We start from the raw sequence: 18470 nt of genomic DNA on the forward strand, positions 1-18470 counted from the left end.
ATGTACAGTCAGTTAATCCCAGAGAACACTAGCCGTTTGCTATAACATTGGATCATGGTAAACATACCATAATAACAACAACCTTGGAGGGTCTACTGGAGTGGAGTGATAGCAAGTTGCATCAACAAAAGGAATGGCTGGGGCGGCTAGGTGGCGCAGTGGGCAAGGCACTCGCCACTAGTGCAGGAGATGCTGGGTTCGAGCCCAGCTCTCTGCATTGCTACCAGCTTGGCTGGTCGTTCATACTAACACAATTGGCAGTGTTAGAGGGTGGGAAAGCTGGCGGGGTGGGTCCTGGTCGTTGTAAACAGCGACTCCTACAGTTCGGTCGGGGCGCCTGCTCAGCGAGGAAAGGATCTAAGGGGGGTAGTGTGATCCTTCCACACGTTACACCCTCTCAGTGAGAGTCCGCACTGCCAGGTGAAAAGAAGCAGTTGATTGGCTACACATGTGTCGGAGGAAGCATGTGATAGCCTCCACTCTCCCAGACCGACCGTAGGGGGTAAGTGCACAGCGACCAGGAAGGGGATTGGGAATTGGCATAACGACTAACATTGGGATGGGAGAAAAACTGAGGAAAAAGGAGGGGGGAAAAGATTTATATAAAAAAAAAAAAAAAAAAAAAAAAAAAAAAAAAAAGGAATGGCTATAGTGTCTGCAGATGTAATACCAAATGGAATAATTGCTAGTGATGATGTAATGATAGTTGACATCATGAACGAGAGAGACAGGGAGTGTATGACAAAGTAGCCGTCACTGATCATAAGATAAAGTCAGGGTGTTAAGAGGTTGGCTAGCTTTTGGATTTGTTTGGTGCGTGTGTGTGTATATGTGTGCGTGCGTGTGTGTGTGTGTACGCAAGTGAAGAGCCCCTCAGTCAGGATTTCCAAATGCATCACAGTAAAAATCTGGCACTGGCACTTTTTTTAATGACAATCATCTAAATTAATTTACATATCATTTATTAAAAACCTCTATCGCTCTCCAAGTTGATAACACATTTTCTGACCTGACTTACAAAAAAAAACATATAAAAAGAAACATACGTAGTAATTCATTTAGTGAAGAGGGAGCTAAACCACCATCAGAGCGGGTCACTCATTCCACCATACATCCCTCTGGCATCACCTACCCACTAACAAGTGCAGCTCTACTGTATAGTTCAGCTAATTAAGGGCAAGCAGGTACAAGCAGGCATCAACTCTCGAGACTTCCCCTACGCTGCCTACCATTCCAGTGAGTTGTTCCCTCCCCTCTTGTTGTGACGTCAATCATATTCCATAAATGCGTGTTACATTTTAATAACAAGGATGACTCAAGTCACGAGAGAAAATCTGAAGGGAATATTGTGAAAATAGGAATGTCGGGAGGGTAGAAGGTGGAAAAGGGAACAGTCTTTCTGGATTGGAATGCAGCTCATATCATGTCTCTCCACCCTAGAAACAGGGCAGCTAAAGCCGTATCAAATTAGAAAAAGGACTTGTTAAAACCAAGTTATGGAAGCAATCAGAATGCAAATAATACAGCATTCGTCACACAGCTCAATATATGAGAGGGGTAGAACATATAGGTACACACTGTGCACACAGGGGACATGACATTTAAACATGAGAGAAAACAATGACATCACAGCTCCTGTCAGTCAGTCAGTCAATTGATCAATCGATCAATCAATCAACATACTGAAAGATACAGGAGTCCATTCATTCATCAATAAAGGCAACATGACTGAACACTCAGTCTATTTCTTCTCCTGTCCATCAATCACTTTATCTATACATCCATCCAGCCACCAAAATAGGAACATTATCTCAACAATACAGGCATCACAGGAAAGAACAAGTTGGTTAAAAGCAGAATACTGTTGGAGGTCAGGAGCCGGGCTGCTCCTGCAGTGTGTGCAAAAACTCTTGCCGTGGAGAGCAGTGGCCACTGGGGGGCGCTGTTTCACTCTGCCACAGGCATCACTCTAATAAGTCTATCCCCACTGGCACAGCAGTCACACTTCATAGTCCGTAGCCAGGTTGGGTGAGGGGCTGGAGAGGGAGGGGCCAGGCAGGGTTGGCACAGGACAGCTTGGGTGAGGGGCTGGAGAGGGAGGGGCCAGGCAGGGTTGGCACAGGACAGGTTGAGTGAGGGGCTGGATGGGGAGGGGCCAGGCAGGGTTGGCACAGGACAGGTTGGGTGAGGGGCTGGAGAGGGAGGGGCCAGGCAGGGTTGGCACAGGACAGGTTGGGTGAGGGGCTGGAGAGGGAGGGGCCAGGCAGGGTTGGCACAGGACAGGTTGAGACTACAAGTGCTGGGCGTGGCACAAAGGGCAGGGAGAGAGAGTCACGTTGGAGCCTTATAAGAGTCTCACTCATTCAGTTCTCCCTAGAGCTCTTTCAAATCTTCAAATCCGTATCCATTCATGCCCAAAACACCCAGCCTCGCTCACACCCCAGGCTGTTTCCTGTAATGCCCTGGTGATGTCACGGGGGGTCTACGGTCAAAGTGGTAGGGGTTAAAGTTCACATTCCAAGGTCACAGGGTGACCTTGCTGAGTCTCAGGGAGAGGCTGGCGCGGTGCTGGGCGCGGGGCAGCGTGGAACTGCAGCGGCTCCGCAGCTGGACCGGCCGCCCCGCCGAGCCGCGCACCCGCAGCAGGAAGTCGAAGTTGGCTGAGGTGTTCATGGCGTAGAACACGTTGGCGTTGTCTGGAATCACCAGCTCTGAGAGGAGGAGAGACGACAGAAGAGACGAGCGTTAATAGTAGGGATGTCCGATATTATCTGCCGATATTGTCATAAAAAAGCGATATCGGAAAATATCTGTATCGGTTTAATTTTTTCTTTTACATTTATTTAACCTTTATTTACCCAGGCAAGCAAGTAAGAACAAATTATTATTTTATGCATAATGCTGTGTTAATTACACGACAAGAGATATGTAATGTTAATTACCTGAAATTATTCCGTTTTTGGGGGGGGGGGGGGGGGGGGGACCCTGCATATATCGGTATCGGTTGATATCGGTAATTAAGAGTTGGACAATATCGGTATTGGTAAAAAAGCCAATATCGAGCATCCCTAGTTAATAGGGACGTCCCAGTCAAGTCAGACCCGCACCCCTCTACCTGCACTCCAACTCATTCAAAACTCAGCAGCTAGGCTACTAACTAGAACCAAGAGGAGACCACATCAGTCCTGTATTAGCTAACCTACACTGGCTTCCGGTAACATTTAGAATTGATTTCAAGGTCCTCCTCCTTATATACAAAGCACTAAATGGAACAGGACCAAGCTACATTGCAAATTCTCTAGTCAACTATGTGCCTCCTAGAACATTGCGATCATCTACTACTGGTCTATTGAAGGTTCCAAGCCACAGTCTAAGGAAAATCGGGGATGCAGCCTTTGCAAACTATGCACCAAAGTTATGGAACACACTACCTATGAACATTAGGGAAGCTATATCTCTTAATATTTTCAAAAATAAGCTAAAAACTTACCTCTTCACCATAGCCTTCTAATACACTCCACTGTACTGTAGCACTATTTTACTCTGTCCATTCTATTGCATAATTTTACTATTTATTCTATTCTACTATTCTATTATTGCACTGTATTATTATTGCTTTTTATTACAGGTTCAAAACTGTCAGGTTTTTATTGCACTGGGCTACAGTTTTCTGTCTATTGTTTATTACAGGTTCAAAACTGTCGGGTATTGAACTGTGTGTGTATCGAGCAGAAGAGACTGTCATGAGCAGGAGACTACTGTCTGATACGGCTTGCCTTCAAATGTGCATTTGTGGTGTCAGGCAACAGGAGACTGTCATGAGCAGGGGAGACTGTCAGCTTTAATACTGTCTGATATGGCTTGTCTTAAAATGTGCATACAAAGAACAAAGGTTTGGGACGGCTTTTAACTGTTGAAACAGTCATCCAGAACAGTTTTACCATTGTACGACTTTGAACTGTTGAACAGTAATCCAGAACTATTTTATTGCACTGTAAAATATATATATTTTTTTATCTATTCTATTCTACAATTTTATTGCACTGCACTATTTTACTCTGTCTATTTTATCTTGCTCCTTTTATTATTGTCTATTTAAAACTGAATCAAACCATAAACTAGGTGGCCTGTTGGGATGTTAGATCCTAATGTGAAAAACTGTGATTTTATATGTCTGCACTTTGTGCTCATTTTATGCCTGTCTTTTTTCTGTTGTGAAGCACTTTGAGCTGCAGTTTCTGTATGAAAGGTGCTATACAATTAAAGTTTATTATTATTACAGGAACTCATCACTCCACAAATCCTCCACCCGTACCCTCAGATCTGCAGGTAGCCTGCTCCTTCGGGTCCCCAGTACCTGGCTCTGCACCTATGGGTGACCGAGCCTTCTGCTCGGCTGCAACACGCCTGTGGAACAGCCTCCCCATCCAGCTGAGGGCACCACAGAGCCTGGACTATTTTAAAGCAGGCCTGAAAACCTACCTATTTCAAAAGGCCTTTGATTGCTAGCTTTTTCTTTTTTTCTTGCGACACAATTTTTTCTTGTGCTGTTGTTTTAAATTTTCTGTTTATACTATGTTTTTAACTATGTTTTTTTTTTTTTATTCTGTATTTATTTTATTATTAATAATTCTTTAATTTTTTTAACTATGTTTTTAACCCTGTAGCACTTTGGGATCCTAGTGAACGAAAAGTGCAATACAAATACAATTTATTATTATTATTATTATCATCAAGTGGAGTATCTGCTGATACAGAGTCCTGATCCGATATAAGTATTTCCCTAGATAATACAGCTGCACAATGCACACTAGGGTTGTCACGATACCAACATTTTAGTTTCGATACTATACCAATATTAATTTCGATACTTTCGAAGTTTCGATACTTTTCCTCAAAATCAGGGAAAAACTCAGTTGCTGTACAAGGTTTCTGAACCCAGCTTTCTCAACTGTATATATATTGGAACTTGGTCCATACAGATGAACTCTGCGACTGCCCTGTTGATCCTTTTATCATCTTTGGACTCATTTGTGTACTTAATATGCTGCTCAAAAAAAGCTGGGAGGTTAGGTTGCTTGAGTGGGGGGAGTCACTCTGTGAGCCAAATGCAGCAGACTTCTGTAGTTAAAAAAAATTCAAGGGGTAGACAAAGTATGGTTGTATTATTATACATTTGTCATAGCAGAGGGCCTAATTAGTTTGAGATACCATAAGTTACCTAGAAAACATTTTGATGAGTGAGACTGATTATAGCCATATCATAATTCTAGAACTAGGTTATGTCATATTGTAGGCCGCTTAACTAAAATAAAATAGATTTCCGTTGTCTTTATACAGTATGTATGAACCATTAATGGGCAATTGTCAAATGTCTCTGTATAAATCACGTTTGTGACTAAGCCATAGAGATGAGATGCACGTGTGCATCAATTAATTTCTGTTGTGGGTAGGCAACAGGGGATGCTGTGTTTACTAGCTTTTAGCACGGCAGTTTAGGCTGTGTATAGCTTATTATTAGGCTTTTCAATTTATTTTCTATTCTTGCGAATAGCATTGTGGACATTTTCTAATGCTCGTATAAGGAACTGTAGTCACGAGAGCTAGCATAGCCCATCCAACGAACGTTGGCACCAACGACACGACCACAGCACCGATAGGAGCCACCGCAGCACAACCATCGACAATCGCAGCGAGGATCTCCATCGACCAACGTCAGCCAGCCAGCCCCAACCAGAACCATAGCTCGCTAGCTATACAAGCCAACGCTAGCCGAGTCCACTCCACGCAAAATGCGCTAGCCAGCCAACGCCAATCAACAAAGATCCCCACTGCGACTGCCGATGGTTATGATAACTAACGTTATGTGCTACAGTAGCTCCTATCAGTACTGTAGTCATGCCACCGATGCCAACACTCGCCGGACGAGCCATGCCGCGTGAATACTTTCGGCAACCAACATGTCCTTCCACGTTGCTGATTGGCCAGCGTTGGCCAGCGCTCTCCTTCGTGAATACCAGCCGCTCTACGCTCGTTCCCTACGCCGCGCATGCGCATGAGGCTCCCCCCAGGTGCTCGTTTACAGAGCGTACAAATACGCTTGTGTTATGATACAGGAGCTAAATAGGAAGTACTTGAGGTCGTTGTTAACACTTTCAGTGCCAGGCCGTGTTTTCCTTTTTACCCCGTTGATGCCACGGTCCACGGCCCATGTAACGTTAATATCGCCTAATCTATGTTTTAAATTATGCTATGTGTCTAATCTGCCCATCGCTTATCAAAGAATCATTTTCCAGTCAACATTGGCAAAGCAGATCGTGTTTTTATCGCTTCATTTCCTTTTTATAGCATTTTGAAAACCACTCGGTTTCGAAGAAAAAACAACACATCCCATGATAATCGCCTTTTACTGGAATATTCCAGAACGTTATCATTTGTCTGTCTATTTATGAATCGTTTTCAAATAAACGCTAGATGGTCGATAGTATATGTGTGCGCACGCACGCTCGTGCCGTGCGCTGATAATCGCTGCTATTATTTCCTCATGGCTTTTACAGTGAAACAGCCATATCACATATAGTGGAAACGCTTATATCTCCATGAAAACGAGTCTGATTATCCTAACACTGATAACATATATTCCTTACCTGACATCAGATGGTATCCAAATGGTATATTCCAATTCCTGATCACCATTGGAAAAAATCGATAAGTATATTGATCCAACATGTGTACAGTATAACCCATGATCGCCGCGGCTCAGATGCTCCAGAATGAACTCTGGTAACTCCGGCTGCATCAGTGGACTGGAAAATGTGGACTGGAATATTTTTTTCCCCCATCCATTTTCATTGAGTCCATTCCAAAAGGGTGATTTACCATCTGGGAGACGATAGGGGGCGCTTTTTTCACATCTGATCGCCGGCGGCCCCTGGATCTCCAACGGTAGGCTCTCGTGATGCAATATGATTGCAGATCGCTAATAAAAAAAAATCCAGAGAAAAGCCGTGACGACCGGCTTTCAACGTCACAATCGTAAACCCGAGATTAGCCGTGAGTGGCGCTCAAAGTGTTAAATACGTGTGTGTTTTAATAAACAGTATAACTGTAAAAGTAATGTTGAATTGTCGTGTCGCTAAACTAGACAAAGAGGTTTGAAAATACGAGCGTCTTGCGAGAGCGGCAGGGTTTGGCATGTAATGACTAGCGATGAATATTATGTGTTTTAAATATGTTGCGACCGTCGGATTGTTGTTAAAAACGGAGGGATACTAGCTAAGGTGTGGGGGAGTTGGCGTATATAAGTTGATTGCTTTAAAAACGGAGAGAAATGTCGTATTTACGCTGTTTAAAACGGGGTGATGGGCGAAAATCTTTGGTTTTAGCTAATATTATGTGTTTTAAATATGTTGCGACCGTCGGATTGTTGTTAAAAACGGAGGGATACTAGCTAAGGTGTGGGGGAGTTGGCGTATATAAGTTGATTGCTTTAAAAACTGAGAGAAATGTCGTATTTACGCTGTTTAAAACGGGGTGATGGGCGAAAATCTTTGGTTTTAGCTTAACGATAGCCATGCTAAAACGCTAGCACAACATTAGCACCTAACCTAACAACAAGCTTAACAAGTCAGCGATCTTTTTGTGAGACTAAACTCTCCGCTCTGTGGCAAATTGTGTTGATGTCGGTTTTGTTTCATCAATAAATGAGGCAGAATACACAGTGACCGTATCCTTTTTTGTTTATTGCACTTGTTCCTGCTGCAAATGAAATCCTATGCGAGACATTAAAGATGGCGGCTTTCTGTTTTTGTGGAGAGCCTCCAACGAGTGACGCGTCTCTTCTGACCAATCAGTGGTCTGCAGTGTTTAACGTGACAATTCGTACAATGGGAAAATAACTGACCCTGAATTATCCGTTTCACCCAACACTACAACCACGTTACCATATTTGTATTTATAATTTAAATCGTATAATGTTAATTCGCTGCATATTAAATCACTGTAAATACGAATGTAAATCATTGTTTCGTATATATTGTGTATATAGTTTATAACGTTAATGTTTTTTACGTAACGTTAGTAGAGTGTTCTACCGACAGGCGTTCTACTGGTAAGTGTAGTTCTTTTTTAAGGACAAATTAAACAACCTTATAACTACAGTAATTTTATTTCAACCAAAAATGCTTAAACAATAATGTTAGTGATAGAAGGGAACTCAATTTTGTGCAAAAAATGGAAAGCTTGGCAATGTTCATGAGGCAGAATTATTACAATAGCCGATAATACATTTTCCCAATGATAAATCCCTATACGGGTGGACCGCACGGGAAACTAAAGTGACGTCAGACTACACCTCCCTATTAGCTGCTTGATAACATGGGCAACATGTTTCACAGGTTTGGGTTATTATTATATAAGTTATGCAACAGCCTGAGATAACTGTACCAACTGCACCTGTAGCTCAGAGATTTGGACTAGAGCTACACTGATATAAAGGGTAAAACGTTTCATAGATCACACAGATCATTACTCAATGATCACTCAAATCTTATCACACCATGACCCCAAATACTTTCACACTGGGAGAAAATATTACTCAGATCAGATGTAGGCCTGTTATACAGAGATGATCAATAGCTCAGTGAATTCTGTTACAATGCTAAATATGCTCCTTTTACAATCAGTGAAATTGAACTTCTCTCCCCCCTGGGGATCCCTAGAGATCCCTGAACCCCACTTAAGAGAACCCGATGCACATTATCAGAGTGTGCGATTGTCACAGTGAACGTGGATGCGTGTCGCAGGGCCTACCTCTGTCCTCGGAGATGACTTGTACCAGCTCATATCCCTCCTCCGGCTCCACCTCCAGGTTGTGTTTGGCCATGGCTCTAGAGACCACTGCTGGAGTCTTGTCCTGGCTGGTCAGCTGGGTTGGAAAATGGGGAGAGAGAGAGAGAGAGAGAAAGAGAGAAAGAAATGCGGTCACATTAAAATGAATGTAAAAGTAAATCATGCAACTTCATAAGAGTCTGAATGATGTTCCTGTATGCATCATAAAATGTTCCACCCTTTTACAGCCTACCAGTGAATGTTGTGAAAAATGGTTAATTGGTTTATAAAAGAGTGCTGTGTCATATTTTATGTTTTTATGTGTGATTTTATTGTTTTGTTAGAGAGGAGATTACCACTTATATAACTTACATGATTAGACTTATATAATGGAGTCATGAATGTCCATGCAACTTGTTGGGCCTTGGTACACGTGCAATAAAGAATTCAAACACATGCGTGTACACACACACACACACAGGGTCTAAGCACTCACCAGTATGCTCTTGTAGAGGTTTCCGTTGCCTTGCTCCAGACTGACTCTGATGATGCACGCGTCCTGGGCCTGGGTGTTGTAGGCCGGGGGCTGGCTGGGGGAGGTGGGGGACAGGGGGGTGAGGGAGAGGGAGCGTCTGTGGGTGCAGGGAGGGCCGGGGAGGGAGGGAGAGGCAGGGGTCAACGGGACACTTGCTGAAGACGAGCTGGTATCCATGGAGTGGAGAGAGGTACAGGAGGACGACTCCGAGAGCTGTGGGGACACATCACACAATACAATGATGTCACAACACAATGATACCACACAATACAATGATACCACACAATACAATGATACCACACAATACAATGACGTCACAACACAATGAGATCACAACAGATAACACTAGATACAGCCTAGCCCCTCTTGTGATTGTGATGCACGCCAACAAGGTTTGGCAGAGTGAATCCAGTCCCTTGCTCCTCAATGGGAAACCAACCTAGATTTACCCCGAAGAACTGGTCCTACCCGAACCGTTCGTTATACAAGTATCACAGAGACATTTCAAAGGTACTCACAGTTGCACAAGGGTTTTGAACAGACAAACGTTAGGGTTTGAAAGCTTGGCGTTGCTAATAAACATTTAAAATAATTTTTATAAACTGGTCAACACAGCTTTATTTCCAGCATTGGGTGCCTGATGCGCATGCGCTGTGATCACAGCACAGGCGCATCAGGCAGCTAAAGCCGTTTTGAGCAGTGTTGACCAGTTTATAAAAACTATTTAAAATGTTTATTAGCAACGCCAAGCTTTCAAACCCTAACGTTTGTCTGTTCAAAACCCTTGTGCAACTGTGAGTACCTTTGAAATGTCTCTGTGCTCTGTGGTGCAGGTGCTAGTCAGTTTGTGGAAATGGCAAGCGAAATATAAATCAATCTTCATTACGACTTTAAAAACATAGCCATTAACATTACATAGGCCTACACACAATCTTGCCATAACGTTAGCAGTTTGTACAACACAACGCACGTTTTTAACTATGGTAGCCCGCCAGCTAATACAGCCAATGAAATGTTACTGTAGCTACTAGCTAGCAGAGGAGAAAATGGGAGTCTGAGAGGCGGGGTGTTGAGAGACAATGATAGGCGTTTATTCAACATCCAAGAAGGCTAACATACAACTGTGTTTACTAACTCCAACCGGGACTATTGCTGCTTTTCCACTGCATGTTATCAACTCGATTCAACTCCGCTAACCGGTAGAGTCGAGAAGGTCCGTGACGCTAAATTGTCCGTGCGGTCACCCAACCCATAGATAGTTCCAACTCACCGAATTACGTTAATCCACCACAGTTGCACTCAATATTTAAATAATGTTAGTCTAAATAAATGTAGACAGATAATGTATGTATTTTAAAAATAGAATGAACAGAGAAGTGTTGTTTTGAAACAGTACAGTGTGTGTGTGTGTGTTAGTTTGATGTATGCTGCAATTTATATTGATGGCCTTCACTGTTTATTTATTTTAAATAACAGTGACACTTTTCCCTTTGATAAGAAATCCAGCCATATTCCTTTCATTGTATTTCAAATACTGCACTTTAATTTCAAGCGGAAAACGAATCTTTCCATTAAGAACTGACAATCAGGGAATTTAAACATTGTTGACATTGTTTTTTTGTGTTTATATTAAAGAAAGGAAAGTCTAGTGCTGGCTGAGCATAGTTTGTTTGCACTAAGTTAATACTTTGACAAATGTAGCCTATATTTTTCGTCAGTTCGGTGTTTGTGTGCCAAACATTATTTAAGGCAAACCACTGTAAAAATGTTTTTTTAATAAATGAGAAACATGTTTAGATTTGAGTGTTAAATATTTTTTTTACTAAAAAAACAACGTATATCAAACCGAACCGAAAACCGTTAGCCCAAAACCGTGATACGAACCGAACCGTCGATTTTGTGAACCGTTCCACCCCTAGTAGCTACATCCTCTCCCTTACAGCCTTCGACTTCATGTGCATTTATTTGGAACTTTGCTATGCCCAGATGTCGCCTCACACGCTACACAATTTGTTTCTGTGTTTCTCAGATTTTACCCCCAAGTAGACAACATGATGTGTTAATGTCTTTTCAAAGAGCACACACTCTCAACAAGTGTTGGTTGGTGTACAGTGTTGCCACCCACCTTGTTCTGTTGGGCGTCTGAGGTGATGGCTGCGAGTCCCTCGCTGTCGGAGGGGCTGCTGGAGTCGCTGGAGGAGACACTGACCGAGTCCATGCTCTCCCCTGAGCTGCCAGTAGGGGGCGAGCGAGGCGTCTCCCTGACCGGAGAACTGGAGGCCGTCGCCTCTGCTCCCAGAAACAGTCTGAAAAGAGAAGGAAGGAATGTTTTATGAGAGGGAGAAAAAAAATGTAGGTCATATAGCAATCCCTTCTCCTAATGCCTAGAACAATAGTGGTCAGAAGAATCACGTACAGGCCAGTGAATATTTTACTTAAGACTTGGCTTCCTGCTCATGTACTTGTGAACATTCATCTTATCCCTTTAGGACAGATCTTTAGCATGTTCTGTTTCTGTGGGTACTCACAGGCTGAGTCTCTTGACCATGCTCTATGTTTCTGTGGGTACTCACAGGCTGAGTCTCTTGACCATGCTCTATGTTTCTGTGGGTACTCACAGGCTGAGTCTCTTGACCATGCTCTATGTTTCTGTGGGTACTCACAGGCTGAGTCTCTTGACAATGCTCTATGTTTCTGTGGGTACTCACAGGCTGAGTCTCTTGACCATGCTCTATGTTTCTGTGGGTACTCACAGGCTGAGTCTCTTGACCATGCTCTATGTTTCTGTAGGTACTCACAGGCTGAGTCTCTTGACCATGCTCTATGTTTCTGTGGGTACTCACAGGCTGAGTCTCTTGACTATGCTCTATGTTTCTGTGGGTACTCACAGGCTGAGTCTCTTGACCATGCTCTTGCGAGGTTTGGGTGACGTTGGACTGCTGTCTCCCAGGCCTTCAATCTCACAGGACAAGGCATAGCTGCATGAAACAAAAATATATCAATACTCATCGGTTATGTATTCCATGTGTGTGTGTGTGTGTGTGTGTGTGTGTGTGTGTGAGTGATATAGAGAGAGAGAGTGCTCTCTAAAGAACAATAGATCAGAGGGGAGAAAAGACACGACAAGAGAAGAGAGGGAGGGGCTCTCTGCCTTTCGTTGGTTTGGGTATGTGAACAATAGACCCAATAGACCATGTACTGATAGCAGCATTAATTAACTCTTATCTAATTCTAACAGAGATAGATAAAGAAGAAGCTTCAGAATGAACCAGGAGACTGTGGCCATGTCCAGACTCAAACGATTTGGGTCGTTTTAGGCAAAGTCTTTGATAGTTTGCACCGTCCTGCCACACAGAACTGCGTGCTGGCAGCCTGAAGACTATACTTTCTGATACCAGCTCCCAGAGTGCGCAATTCTGAAGACACCTGAAGACGCCCCCCATTGCGTCACCATCTTTACAAGCTATACGAGTCTTCTCCTGAACCGATGACGCGATAGCCCACCTCTCCCTTACCCCGCGTGTGAAAACATCACAACAATGGCATGTACAGCTATTGAGCTTGATCGGGCTTTTACAGCTTTACATATGCTGTGCTCTCTCTATCTGTCTGAAGCGGAGCGGGGTTCTGCTGTACACACACACCCCCGACCGAGGCGCACACACATGCTCACACGCATCTCCCTTGATCCGCATGCAAACCCAGACAAAAAAAAGAAACATGATACATTATGTCTTATATGTCCTGGCTAGAAGTGTTTATTAAACACCGGGAGTTCTTATTAAACAACAATGGCATCAGAGTAGTTGCATTCGTGTTACAGAAGCTATTGAGCTTGATCGGGAGGCTACTGTGATGCAATACACGATACTAACTAGAGATTAGCGTCACATAGCTGGCCTTTTTCTGAAAACCCGAGCACATTATTGTTCCATAGCATACGCCTTCAGTTGATCATGACAAATCCTCTCTTACCTTGACGATTAAAAAGCCTCCATAATTTAGTAAATAAAGCTGTAGCCAGCCAGCTAGCATTGATGCTATTCAAAATGCTATCCACATTAGCTAAATAGCTAACCAACTAAATACAATAGACAGTGGTATCCTGAGGTAACGTTAAATACAGACAACGTTTGCTAGTCGAAATGACTGGACACACACAGGGACAAGTTAAACACCAATCAATTAATTTATTCCAACAGGTAGTTTGAGCTGCATGTGAGCCGCGGTCTTTCTCTCCTCTCCTTTGGAAACTAATGACGTTACGTTAGCTCGAAAAGCACAGAACCGGCAGACACAAGTTAAGCTGCTAGCAACAGACACTATAACACTTCCGGTCGGGGGTTTTCAAAATAAAAGAAACAGGAAAGACATTTATTTTGTAAATTTGTGGCATGCACTTATTATCTTGAGACGTTTTCGTTTTTACGGAAACCTTAAAAACGAAACGAAAACTAAACAGATCAAAATCGTTTTAGTCTGGACAATGCCATGCTGCCAAATGCTTATGTACATGGTAGGAAATGTATATATTAGAGTGATGATTAGTCTACTGTCTGTTGTATATCCTGATGTGTGGTATATGACATCCTGTTGTCACTGTACCATGGGTATCTGTATACTATGGAACAGAACGTGCAGTAAATTACTCACTGTTGCTTGAGATGGGGGGTAAATGAAAACAATAAGAGCTGGATTTAAATTACATTTGTAAATTCCCAAATGATGACAAGTCGTCTTCATTTCCATTGTAGTGAATGTAAAATGTATTAAAACATTTAAGCGTCGTCTTTCAATTGACCACATAGCGATAAAATAGCAAAGAAATAGCCACAATTTTGACTAGCTAAGCCCCCACCACGAGACGTTCCGTTTACATAGCAACAAAATAGTGAAACGGGGCAATTCCCCGACATTCCTGGTGAAGTACTCTTGACGGTGACCATGTACCTCTCCTCCTCGCTGTGCTGAGGTTGACCCTTGAACCATCGGAGGAAGGCCGGGTCTCGGCTCAAGCAGTAGCTGTTACAGGCCGACTGGAGCAGCTTGATCTGAGCGATCACCTCAAACTCCTGGAGAGGGAGAGGAAAAGGCAGGGAGAGCAGGAGGAGAGAAATAAAGAAAGGAAGCACACAAGATGAAGTGACAGAACAGAGAGAGAGAGAGAGAGAGAGATTGAGAAAGAGGGAGATAGAGAGATCAGTGTTAGACCCGATTGCCCTGGAGTATATATCCACTTCAAGCACACCACGTGTGTGCCCACCGCTGGTGTGATTCTAGGGTGACAGGAGGCTACTCACCCGGCGTCTCTTCTCAAAGTTGAACAGCCCACCCTGAGGAGGGACACAAAGAGCACACTGTCAAGGGTCTGGACGTCCCATACCGGCGGCTGCTTGGACAAACAGCGTTTCGATGGGCCACTCCAGAAATGGCCCAACGGATTCCTTCACACACACTCGTGGAAACTTATGCTCCAGCTGCCGACACTGATTACATAGAGACGGGTGATATGTGTGCCACAGAACAGCCACAGAAACTGATCCACACATGCAAGGTTTCCCCCCCCCGACCACACACACCCATACACACAACTCAACAGGTGTCAAGGTGAGACCATTACCTCCACTAAGTCAGGCAGAGCCGTGTCCAACATGGTCAGGTCTGTTAGGAAGGTCCCCAGGTACGGTATCGTCCCTTGCATGGCCCCCTGTGAAGAAAACGCCACACTTACTTAACACACGTACTGGGCAAACACACAGTGTATGGTGTAAGCACAGCTACCGGTAAGTGTCAAGAGGTTCATACTACTAAAGTCTCCTGGGGGGCAGAGACCACAAACTCACTGTGCTAGTACACAGTATACTAGTACACTGCTTTGGAGAAAATAACATAAAGCCCCATTAAAAATATATAAAAGCCCCATTTAATTTTTCCTTCAACATGCTGATTTGTATTCGGATTCTTTTTTTTATTCCTTAGTAAACCGGCTCTCTTTCCTCACCATTTCCTTCTGGAGCAGCAGTCTCTTGTGCGTGCGTTTCTGGTGCTCCTTGGCACAGCTCTCCAGACTGGCAAACTTCGAGGTTCCTTCCTGTTCGAGGGAAAAGACATCAGTATTTAGCCCCGGTCTTTATTAAAGATCAACAGATGAATGTTACATGTCTCACACGGCTGATATCGCAACACTTTATAAGGGTGGATGTGTTAACTGGAGGACTGGGCTGGAAAGACCGTTGAATATGAAAAGGAAGGTAAATGTTTTCTCCAATTCGTCAGATTATTATAATAAACCAATGGATCCATCTCAAACAGCGCCCCTTCCTTCAGAAGCAACCGTCGCGATTGGAGGATGGAGTAAAGAGGGCGGGGGTTTGAGATAGGTGCGTTTTAAAACACCACCCTGTGTGTTGTGAAGGCGCTGCCGCTGGAACTCACCCTCATGAGAAGCTCTCTGCTGGTCAAGTAGTTGTTGTGGTCGGAGAAGATGTCCGATAGTTCCTCAAACGTCTGCATGCTGTCCCTGTGTGACGTGTCAACCAGAGCTTTAAGGTTAGATAACACCGACACGTGCCGAAAACACTGAAATAAATATATGAGTAAAATTGTTGTTTTGAGTGATCCTGATATTATGCGTATCCTCCCAACCCCATCTGATTCTGATGTGTCAATCAGGACCCACCATAATTATCGATCTAATAATGGATAATAGTCTTAAAGGTGGAAACTCACTTGTGCACACAGGCCCACGCTCGTTTCAGTCTGTAGAGAGGGTTGGACTGCAGTGCAGACACGATGGCACGCAGAGAAGAGAAGTTCTTGCGTATACGGCACTCCTGGAAGAGCAGAACAGAAAGAAAACGCTGTGTCAAACATCGAAAGGGCCCAACATTCTATCCATTGGGCTGTTTAATGTGCGTGTCTGTGTGTGTGTAACTCTGAAGTCCACTCAGTGTGTCCAACGAGTGACTCCATGTACTGCTGACCTGGGCGATGTCTATCCAGCGCTGGATGATCCGCGCTCGGAGGTGCGGTCTGATCTGCCGCCGCCGCAGCACCGTGCTGAGCACGCAGGCCGCCACGGCGTTGAACTGGGTGATGGTGGCGCGGATGGTGGGCGCACTGTGTTTGTTCTGTTTCTTGTCCCTCTGGGACCAGATGGAACCCAGACAGTGATGCGGCACCACCTTCTTAAACAGCAGCTGGAACAGAAGGAAAAGAAAAGTTACATTAATGCACTGCGCGCCCTGAGAGGGAGGTTTGCCCTGAGTGGGAGGTTTGAAGGGTCAAAGTGGGTATCAAACAGGAGGTAAGACTGTCAGGTTTTAAACGGTGGATAACAAACAGAGAAGGTAACGACGACTTTGAACAATAATCCAGAACTATTTTATTATTGCACTGTAAAAAGAACTGTGATTTTATATGTCTGCACTTTATGTGCTCATTTCATGTCTATTCTATTCTACTACTTATTGTACGGCACTATTTTACTCTGTTTATTCTATCTTACTCTTTCTATTATGGTCTATGTTTAAAACTGAATCAAACCATAAACAAGGTGGCCTGTTGGGATGTTAGATCCTAATGTGAAAAACTGTGATTTTATGTCTGCACTTTATGTGCTCATTTTATGCCTGTCTTTTTTCTGTTGTGAAGCACTTTGAGCTGGAGTTTCTGTATGAAAGGTGCTATACAAATAAAGTTTATTATTATTTGTGTCAGAACATTGAGGAAAGATTATACAAAAGATGATACCACTGCTTTGTGCTGTCAAACGAACACGGCAACAGTATGGGAAATCTTCTCCAGAGTCAGGTCGAAGAAAGTTACCGGTTAACTCTCTGTGTGTTCAGTAGAAAGCTATCCGTCTGTCTGCACGCAAGCCTAGCTTAGCACAATGAATGGAAGTGGACAGTACCAGTAGCCTAACTTAAAACTCCAGGAGAGGCGTTAGTTAGCCAAACGCCTAGGCGAATCGGCACTGTCCACTTCCATTCATTGTGCTAAGATACGCACAGAGAGGAAACTGGTGTCCATCTTCTTGTCTCACTCTTGAGAAGACTTTGACCATAATGTTGCCGTGTTCCTCTGAGCCTTTCTTCCTATATAAACAGCCCCGTACCGCTACACCTTATTCCACCCTCCGATCCCCACATTCCTTCCCCCCCAACAGTCCCTCTCTTACCGCATCCATGTAGGTCAGTTGCTCAGCTACCAGGTCGGCCTCAAACGACAGGAAGTCCTCGTGGACCTCGATCTCCACTTCCTCTTCCTCCCCCAGGCAGAAGGAATTGTTTCCGTGGAAACCACCTGGAAACATCCAGATAGAGTTTTAGTTGGAACCATAACAATGACAGTGACTATGTTTGCACACCAATTATGTGTGTATCCCATTAGAATACACAAATTAAATTATGTGTAAACGCCTTCTTCTCTTTATGTAACTTTAATGAATCATAACGACAGTATTCACTCTGCAATTAGAACATGCTGGATAATCAGAGTATGCGACATCCTGGGTGTTGTGAATGCTAAACATATATATATATATACTAGGGGTGGAACGGTTCGCAAAAATCACGGTTTGGTGCATATCACGGTTTCAGTTTGGTATGGTTCAGCGGAGAGAAGAAATTGCCAATTCAAATAGTACCGGTATTTGATAAAGAAATATAAAATGTTGCTGAAGTGACTATGAGAGAAAATATTAAATATTAACATCATGGCTTAATGTTATGCACTGGAATAGCTAAATATAGTTCGCTATAAATAACAACATTAAGGATTTGATCGGATTTTGCCCTGTCGGAATCTAAATGCAGAGGTTGTATCGTAGACAAAACAGCAAACTTAAAGATTGCTGGAGAATATTTTGTGATATACCACCAGTAGCATAATAGCCAGGAGGCTAATTGACTGACAGCTGTACTCACCACCTCACCTGTACTCACCACCTCACCTGTACTCACCACCTCACCTGTACTCACCACCTCACCTGTACTCACCACCTCACCTGGCCAGACTAAAAGGTCTCGCTCGGTTTTGGATTCATTTTGAATTACTAATGTTAACTAAACTTAGTATTCCTTATTCTTAGTGTTGTATGACA

The 18470-nt window shown here is 43.6% G+C and overlaps 1 protein-coding gene across 2 annotated transcripts in view; it reads right to left on the reverse strand.

Annotated features, from left to right (window-relative positions):
* Window positions 1-647: 647 nt before the first annotated feature.
* rgl1 (ral guanine nucleotide dissociation stimulator-like 1) overlaps window positions 648-18470 on the reverse strand; it is a 66998-nt gene continuing 49175 nt past the window's right edge. For both annotated transcript variants that reach the window (XM_084309175.1, XM_084309174.1), the window contains exons 6-18: window positions 17547-17671; window positions 16348-16563; window positions 16094-16197; window positions 15800-15884; window positions 15366-15455; window positions 14985-15071; window positions 14665-14697; window positions 14315-14436; window positions 12253-12342; window positions 11490-11670; window positions 9326-9577; window positions 8812-8926; window positions 648-2711 (exon numbers count right to left, since the gene is read on the reverse strand). In XM_084309175.1, the coding sequence (XP_084165301.1) occupies window positions 2524-2711; window positions 8812-8926; window positions 9326-9577; window positions 11490-11670; window positions 12253-12342; window positions 14315-14436; window positions 14665-14697; window positions 14985-15071; window positions 15366-15455; window positions 15800-15884; window positions 16094-16197; window positions 16348-16563; window positions 17547-17671 (1688 nt within the window). In that variant the 3' untranslated portion in view covers window positions 648-2523. The remainder of the gene's footprint in view (window positions 2712-8811; window positions 8927-9325; window positions 9578-11489; window positions 11671-12252; window positions 12343-14314; window positions 14437-14664; window positions 14698-14984; window positions 15072-15365; window positions 15456-15799; window positions 15885-16093; window positions 16198-16347; window positions 16564-17546; window positions 17672-18470) is intronic.

The sequence above is a fragment of the Notolepis coatsorum genome, assembly GCF_963971535.1.
Source record: "Notolepis coatsorum genome assembly, chromosome: 2".
Classification (NCBI taxonomy): domain Eukaryota; kingdom Metazoa; phylum Chordata; class Actinopteri; order Aulopiformes; family Paralepididae; genus Notolepis; species Notolepis coatsorum.